The 8544-nt window shown below is 42.6% G+C and overlaps 1 protein-coding gene across 1 annotated transcript; it reads left to right on the top strand.

Moving 5' to 3' along the window:
- Positions 1-4797: 4797 nt before the first annotated feature.
- LOC103705005 lies at positions 4798-6705 on the top strand. The gene is made up of 4 exons (XM_008788564.4): positions 4798-5197; positions 5405-5817; positions 5942-6100; positions 6266-6705. Exons 1-4 carry the CDS (start codon positions 5182-5184, stop codon positions 6437-6439), a joined length of 762 nt encoding a protein of 253 aa, XP_008786786.1. The 5' UTR covers positions 4798-5181; the 3' UTR covers positions 6440-6705.
- The last annotated feature ends 1839 nt before the right edge of the window (positions 6706-8544 follow it).

Below are 8544 nucleotides of genomic sequence, written 5' to 3'. Positions count from 1 at the left end.
GCGTTCGGCTTGGGACGAGCTCCTTTGATCGCGCGGGGGAGGATTGCATCGCGGGAGAGGAGGAAGAGCCGCCGCGGGATCCGGTCGGTGATGGCGGAGAGAGGTGGCCGACTGCGGGAGGAAGAAGATAAACAGTGGATTCCCAATTTTTTATTTTTTTATTTTTTTATTTATTTATTATGTATTATTTATTTTTTTCTCTAACACTGTTCACATGAACAGTGTTTTCACGAATACTGTTCATATGAACAGTGTTTTCGGCATTTTGGTTTTTTTTTTTTTTAACACTGTTCATATGAACAGTGTTTTAACTAGACACTATTCATATGAACAGTGAATCGTGAATATTTAGTTATTATTATTATTATAAATTTTATATGAAGGTAGATAACGAATTGGTTGGGAATTGGCTTTGGATTTGAGGTGGGTCATGATCGTTGATTTGCTTAAACTTGTTCTCGAGCCCAATGTCTTCCAAATTTAATTATTGCTAAACTGCTTCAGACTGGACTCAACAGGGCTAAAAGCAGGATCGTGACTTAATAAGAGGGTTAATCAAATATTTTCCTATACAATTATAACTTTTAATCTAATCAAGACCAAAGCCCATTTAATTATAACCTTAGCCGGGTCAACACAATCTCCTTATATGTTTTTCTGTAGTTTTCATTAAAGATTGCAATCAAGAGAGAGACAAGTTCAGAATCTGGTTTAAGAAAAGAATTATTTACCTCTTACCATAATTTAAATTTAATTCAATGTTTATTCAATTTCATAGTAAAATATGTATTTATCAGTTTAAAAACATTGATAAGTGCTATGGAAAGATAACTAAATTATAAATTATTAAGCACTTATCAACTACAGCAAAGAAGCTACGTGTCGTCAATCTGTCAGATGGAACTAAATGGACAATCGATGACAAGATTGTAGTGGATCTACTCAAAAAGCATAAGATTGCACCTGATCAAAGGACAAAAGATGAAATTTTTAAACTTCTTCAAGTAAGCCAAAAAGAGAAATTACATTGGTCTACACATTCCCTAAGACATTTCTCATCCTCCTTTATTTTATTTTCTTTTTTATATTTATCTAACAATTAGTTGTGTGGGTGTCTGACTTGCAGTATAGGGGTTGCTTCGCTGGGCGCCAAATTTGAGGCCGGCCAATCTGATAAGATTTGCCAAGTATCAAAGGATAGAGAAGGAGGTGGTTTGGATGGCAATTGTTGGGACCCTGACAAGCGCACTCATGAAAATCAAGAATGTCAATGGAGCAAGATAACTAAGGACCTCCAAAATTTGAGACTCGACATTGATAACAAGGCTAGCAAGGCACAAGAAGTGGATAGATCCAAAAAGAAATAAATGATTCTATAAAAAAAGTTTTTGGGACCTCAAAGATTTGTGGCTTGCAGTGATTGTGAGGCAGATAAGACCACAACTTTTGGGAATCTTGTGCCATGTAGAAGCTTGATGTAATCACATGAAATAAGGCTATGATGTCTTTATCATAGAAGCTTGGCATAACTATTTATAGCAGGTTTGTGAACCTTAAATTATATGCTTTGGTTAGTTTTGTAGGGTGGAAATGGCCTGACTCAGCACACTCCGAAGATCTTAGATTACTAATAGAACATAGCATAATGTAAGGCTAGATTGGAATTGTCAAGAAAGTTTTATGGAGCTAAAAACAAATTAAAAATCCAAACAAACTATGTGGAATATAGTTTCACTTGCAATATATGGAAGGCCAGTTACAACAGGACAAAAAAAAAAACCAAGCTTAGAGCAAAATTGATATGGACAAAAAAATAAACAAATAATATAAATTTTAATTTTAGTTGGCAAATGAGGAAATATTCGTATTATCAGTAAGATATGTAGCTTGTTAGTTAAGGAGAAGGAAAAAAACCGAAAGAAAAGGGCCTCTTGTCTCTTCCTTTTTTCTAAAAAAAATACTAGTGTACATTTTCAATGCCCGTTAGAGTAAGATGTCGTTTTTAATCTCTAATTTTCATATCAGCTGATTTTTTTCCTAAATAAACAGTTGTTGAGCAAATAATATCATTTCTTTTTCCTAATATTTTTAATGTAATTACAAATGGCCAATAATTTTAGCATCTGTTAATTGAACATGAAATCTATTTGAACACTAAATCCTGCTCTTGCAATTTGCAAAAAGGCAATTTTGCACCAGATTGCTCCAATTGTAGTTCTGTTAGCATGAAAACATTTATTTCAAGGTCAATTTTATTTTTCGTTGTTGTAGGCCATTGTTTAACCCAGAACAGATGGATGAGATGAGTCCATTAACACAAGATCTGAAAGGACAAGCAGATTACTCGCATTTCTTGAGATGCGGATTGTTAAAAGTGCATTCCCAACTGTCAAATTCCAGAAGGATTTTCTTTGCACCTAGTGATGTAAGTCTGACCTATGTGCAAGCTTATTTCGTCATAATGAGTTCCCGTTCATGATTCATGAACTATCTAGTTTCTTGCTATTACTGTCTTATGCAAATGTTGCTTTTCTCGTAAGGGATCAATATGCAACCATATACATAATCTTATCGAATTTTTCATAGACACCATGCAGAAGATCGGAATACAAAAAATTATAAAATAAATCAAAAAAAATTGAAGTGTACCTTCAAAGCTCTGAGATGACCACTGCAGCAATAACCGGCAGAAGAAGCAAGCATAAATGGGCAGATCTTCCTCTCCTTATCCTTCTTGATGCCTGTCTCCTAAATGAGACTAGTGCCTCTAGGAACGTAGAGACCTGGATGTCTTAAGATTTTTCTACAGACAGATATATAGAAGTGAAACGGAGATCTAGCCCAAATAGTAATGCTAATAAATCCATCCATTATAGTGTCTATCAACCAAAACAGGTATACACTAATACTCATTATACCACGTAACTAAGGCAATAGGGCCCAAAATAACCATATGACCATAAATTAATTATGGGCTCCTTAAATATTCATTCAGATGACAACTTAGCCCATATTAGGTAATGAATTATAATTAAATCAGTCCATAATTAATGAAAACCGATCTTATGAGAAATTCCAATAGATAGTAGGATGTTCAATATGGCCTACACATCACCCAAGCAAATCAGGCATCTGTAATACCTCTTTTTATCTTCTTTTGTCTAAATAGATTTTGAATTTCAGCACCCATTGAGATTCCCCACCTGAATCGGTAGTGGAATCCCTCAAAATACCCCCTCTATTCCATGCTATATTGTATAAGCAATATTTCAACTAAGGAGAAGTTTCCCAAGCACCTACTGATCCACAACGAGGCCTTAGACTCATTGCAGCCCTTCCTAGGACAATGGTGCAGTTCTAAGGTCCCTCACTAAAATGTACACATGGGCATTGGGCCGGGCCGCCCATGGCCCGGCACGGCCCGGCATCGGCCCACTTGCTACAGTAACAGGCCGTGCTAGGGGGCCGGGCTGGGTTACCAATTTCTGGCCCGCGGGCCGAGCCCGACACGGCCCATAAGGGCCTGGGCTGGCACGACTCATGGGCCAAGCACGGCACGGCCCGCGCGCCCGCCCGGACGGCCCATAAGGGCCTGGGCCCGGCACAGCCCGCGAGCCAGCCCGTCTTCCCCACCCTCCGCGCCCGGCTTCCCCTCCTCCCACCGCGCCCGTCTGCCAAACCCCCCCCAACCCCGCGCCCTGTTCCCCCTCCTCCCACCGCGCCCATCGGCACCCCCCCCACGCCCGTCTTCCCCACCCTCCGCGCCCGGCTCCCCCTCCTCCTACCGCGCCCGTCTGCCAAACCCCCCCCACCCCGCGCCCTGTTCCCCCTCCTCCCACCGTGCCCATCGGCACCCCCCCCACCCCACGCCCGTCTTCCCCACCCTCCGCGCCCGGCTCCCCCTCGGCACCCCCCCCCCCCCACGCCCGTCTTCCCCACCCTCCGCGCCCGGCTCCCCCTCCTCCCACCGCGCCCGTCTGCCAAACCCCCCCCCCCACCCCGCACCCTGTTCCCCCTCCTCCCACCGCACCCATCGGCACCCCCCCCCCCACGCCCGTCTTCCCCACCCTCCGCTTCCGGCTCCCCCTCCTCCCACCACACCCGTCTGCCAAACCCCCCCCCCCCCGCCCCCACGTCCGTCTTCCCCAGTCCCCACCCCCCGCGCCCTGTTACGGGCCGTGCCAGGCACGGCCCGTTTGGACCCGTCACGGCACGGCCCATTTCCCGGCCCGTGATGGGCCGTGCCAGGCACGGCCCATCTCGTGCCAGGGCCCGGCACGGCCCGCCACCCCACGGGCCTAGGGCCGGGCCGGGCTTAGCTTTTAGGCTAAGCAGGCCGTGCCCGGCACGGCCCGTTTACGAAGCGGGCCGGGCCCGACACGGCCCGTTTACGAAGCGGGCCGGGCCAGGCACGGCCCGTTTATTCTGTGGCCCGATGGGCCTGGGCCAGGCTGGCCCGGCACAGCCCGTGCCCATGTCTGCTAAAAAGAGGAAATTTGTTCTAATGCAGTTGAAACTGCTATGTATCATAATTTTATATTGACTAACAATGGAGGTACCATGTAAGTTTGTTTGTTTAGGCTATTCCATCTTCTCATAGCTTAAGCTTTTTTAAATTGTGAGCCCATCGATAATATTAGAGATATATGTCATTTCGTATAAATGAGTGCTTCTGTTTTATGATTGGAGTACTGGCAACAAAAAAGAAATTGAGTGACACAAGCTTCACTATTTTGCCAAAGAAAGTGTTAAAAAAAAATAAAAATAAAATAAAATAAACTCACTCTGCCCCATGACCTTAGGTTAAGTAAATTCAACCCAAGAAAAAAAGAAATGTAGGTAAAAATTAGGATTCTTGTGGGAATGCTTCTCTTGTATCAGATGGTCAGAAACATTGTCCTACTCGTGGAAAAAAAAAAATTTGACCATTCTTCCCTCTCCCCAGGGAGCGGGGAGGGGGAGCGCCCCTCTCCCTCTCCCGCTCCCCAGGGAAGAGGAGAGGGAGCGCCCGTTCTCCCTTTCCCCAGGGAAGAGGGACGGAAGAGTGGATATACACTGCTATATATCTCCTGATCGCCATTTTCCTCAGGCGTACGCAAGCTTTGGAGATGGCTCAAGTTCAACAAACTTCTTAGGCAGCAGGTTGGCAACGCACCATTGATATTGGTGAGGGAGGTCGGCATGGCCCAGAGGAAAGGTGAGTGGAGTCGAATCAGCTTTCTCTGATCCTGAATTGAGGCATCTCACCGTGGTCCGATGCCTCTTGATCAGGCTAAATGAGCTCTTCATGTTCTCAGTTCTTATAGGTTCCTTGCAACCATATATTCCAAGAATCAATACTCTATCCTTCCTTGCTGCACCATTAAATTCATATTAAGATATGTATTGCTGCTATATATATCAGAAAAATCCAATCTTCGAGGAGAATCTGCTAAAGAAACCCTTAGCAAGCGTGAAGCAAGCAGTCCTGGCAGCAGAATTCTCAGAGAATCTGCTAAAGAAACCCCTAGCAAGCGTGAAGCAAGCAGTGCTGGCGGCAAAATTCTCAGAGAATCTGCTAAAGAAACCCCTAGCAAGCGTGAAGCAAGCCATTCGCATGTTCCTGAAGTGGAACCTGTAGCACATAAGGTGCCCAAATTAGGTGCAGAATCCATTCACAAAGGTGGAAGCTCGACTGCGACAGGGGAACTTCATGTTGTCGACGAGTCGGATGGAACTCGATGGACAATTCAAGACGGGACAGTAATCGATCTGCTCAAAAGGTACATGTCTTCCCCTGATCAGAAGACGAAGGATGAAATAGTAGAACGTCTCGAGGTAAGCAAGAAAGAGAAATCAATTTGGTTGCTACACAGTCCATAAGACATTTCTCATACCTTCTTTTAGACGTACTTTCTTTAAAATCGTTTTCATTTATCTAATTTGTGTGTCTCACCTGCAGTCATATGTTGCTTCGCTGACTGAAAACAGTAGGACATCCCAAGAATCCAAAAATAGTTCAAACAGGCGTTCAAGCCATCAGCCTCTCATGCCAAAGGCTGCGGATTTGGCGAAGATTGCTGAGAACCTCCAGAAGTTGAAACTCGACGAAAATCCTCAGGTGAGATTTTTCGTTCATGGCTTATCAGAGATTTTTCGTTCATGGCTTATCAGAGATTTTTCTTTGATTTGTTACATGGCTTATCAGAGATTTTTCGTTCCTTTGAAACCAAATCATATTTTTTTAACAAAAAAATTATTTATTGTTTTTTTTATATATTTGAAGGTTTTAATGTCAAGCACCAAGATTCAGGCCAGCCAATCGGATAAGCAATTCCAAGACCCAAAGAAAGGTGGCACAAAAGGTGATTTAGAAGGGAATCGCATGGACGTGGACAAGAAGTCGAGCCATCAGCCATCCATTCCAGGTTCTAGCCGTTTGCCACGAGACAATAAATGATTGAATGAATAAATCTTTTGATAACCTTGAGACTTTACGGCCAGCTAATGATGGCATGTTTCATGGAACTGGTAGTGTTAGGTGTTCCTGGGGGAGCAGGAGATAATCCTCTGCTTCTTTGTTGGTGATAGCCTCTGTTTGCCCTTCCAAAGAGGTTCTATGTAGATTATTCTTTGTTTTTTCTAATAAATTCGGGTGGTTCTATCGATCTCTTGTAATAATCAACAATAGTATGTCTAACTTTAAACTATAAGATTTGGGTAGTTTTTTTTTTTTTCCGAAAATTAAAAAGTTTTGGCTCGAGATCAGCAAACCAGCTGCTAACTGGTTGTAGAAGTACTGAAATGAACTTTTCTCATCTGTGGAAGCTGTAAACTAGAACTATTAATGGTGCTGATAGCCGGGTGGGCCGTCACTAGCACAGGCGGGGAATGCTCTGAGCCTCTGAATTGTCTAGGTTGGGAGAATTCAGGTTACCAGAGATACAAAAATAGAGATAAATGCTCAATTGGAATTATGAGGAAATTTTAACTCTATTTTTGCATCTCTGGTAACCTGAATCAACTTATGAGGAGATAAATCAAACTTATGAGGAGCTAAATCAAATCAAAAAGAAAAGAAAAAAAAGAACTGAGACAAGTTTATGAGGAATATAGGTTCAGTCGCAGTATGTAGAAGATCAGCAGGTCTGGAGCAAACTTGTTGTAGCAAAGAAGACTGAAACAGATTATATAAAAATTCAAATTTAGGGGAATTTTATAAAATGAGGAAAGATCATGATCCATGTGAATTTGTCATCGCTATCTTCTACTATCATATGGAATAATAGAAAGAGATGGAAGAGTAAGTATTGAATCTGGAAAAGGGTAGATGAGGTGTGGGAAGTGCTTTTGTGATGTTCACTGCAACATGTGCCAGAAATGCAAAGAGTTTAATGAAAATTGCAACTTCACCTGGATTACAACATTAACAAAGAAAGCCAGTCACATAAGATCGGCTTTCAAAGTTCCACAAGAATTTCAATAATCAAGATTCATGAACGAATTCATAAAGAACATTATATTGAGGAATGACTTAAACTTTTGATGTTCATGTTGACTATTATTCAGATTAAGGCAGTCCCATGCCACCTAGTATAAAAAGCCACCTCAAGGGAGAAGTGTGCTCTGCTGCAAAGAGTTCGCAGTACATGATTCTCCATAGCATCAACTAAAGTTCCTTCAATCTATACAATGCCGATATGAACATGACTGGACCGATACTTTAAGGCATCTCCCCCATCAAAGAGACAGAAACTATTCCTTGAAGCCATCTCAAAACTAGGATGTTATGTTGTGCTGGAGGGCAAGTAAGTTCATTACCTTAAAAGGCCACAATAAAACAACTGACACATGCTTTACAAATGATATTGGTCTAATCAAACCATGCCACCCCTGCTGCCTTTCTCAATCCGTTCTCCTCCATCAGCCCCCTACTTTTTTCAGCATCTTCTACAGGTTGAGTTTGGGATATATACATTGCAGTCAATGTAACATAGCCGCTAGTATTATTTGGATCAAACTGAATTAATTGGTTTGCTGCAGCTTCAGTGACCTCGACATTATTTGTGTTGCTGAACACCAGCTTAACAAGGCAAACCAGATAGTCGTATCTGGATACACACGCATTATGTTCACAAATTCAGAGCTTTCTTTGTTTTTGTTTTTTTTTTTGGTACAACGGCTGCTCACCCTACCTGGTGTAGGTGTAGCCAGCATAGTCAAGAGTTACAAAATGGCATAACTGTAAAGAACTAGTCCCCTAATGCATCCAGAGGACCACCCTTCAACTGACTTCACTCCTTGGAGCATATGCAGCACTCAAGGAGGTTGAAATGGCGAGGGCATTGTTTAATCAACTGCATCATAAAGATTACATATCATGAAGTGCAATGATCTTGGCATATGATCATCCAGGCCATTCTGATCTTCCATTGGTGATGTTCAAACTGATGCGAACAGAAAAGGAGGAAGCCAAAAAAATTACATTCATTAGCTTGCTCTTTGATGGAAGCATTGGAGCTAGGAAGAAGAATACACGTCCATGTTACAAGACTGGGTGTGTTT

This window comes from Phoenix dactylifera, chromosome 11 (genome assembly GCF_009389715.1).
Source record: "Phoenix dactylifera cultivar Barhee BC4 chromosome 11, palm_55x_up_171113_PBpolish2nd_filt_p, whole genome shotgun sequence".
NCBI classification, from domain to species: domain Eukaryota; kingdom Viridiplantae; phylum Streptophyta; class Magnoliopsida; order Arecales; family Arecaceae; genus Phoenix; species Phoenix dactylifera.
Note: the sequence above shows the minus strand (reverse complement) of the source record. Positions and strands in the feature narration are given on the sequence as shown.

Bases quoted from the DNA above. Each gene is read 5' to 3' on its own strand.
- LOC103705005 (XM_008788564.4), top strand. The intron at 5,818-5,941 runs GTAAGCAAGAAA...TCTCACCTGCAG, and splicing joins AAATAGTAGAACGTCTCGAG to TCATATGTTGCTTCGCTGAC. The intron at 6,101-6,265 runs GTGAGATTTTTC...ATATATTTGAAG, and splicing joins AACTCGACGAAAATCCTCAG to GTTTTAATGTCAAGCACCAA.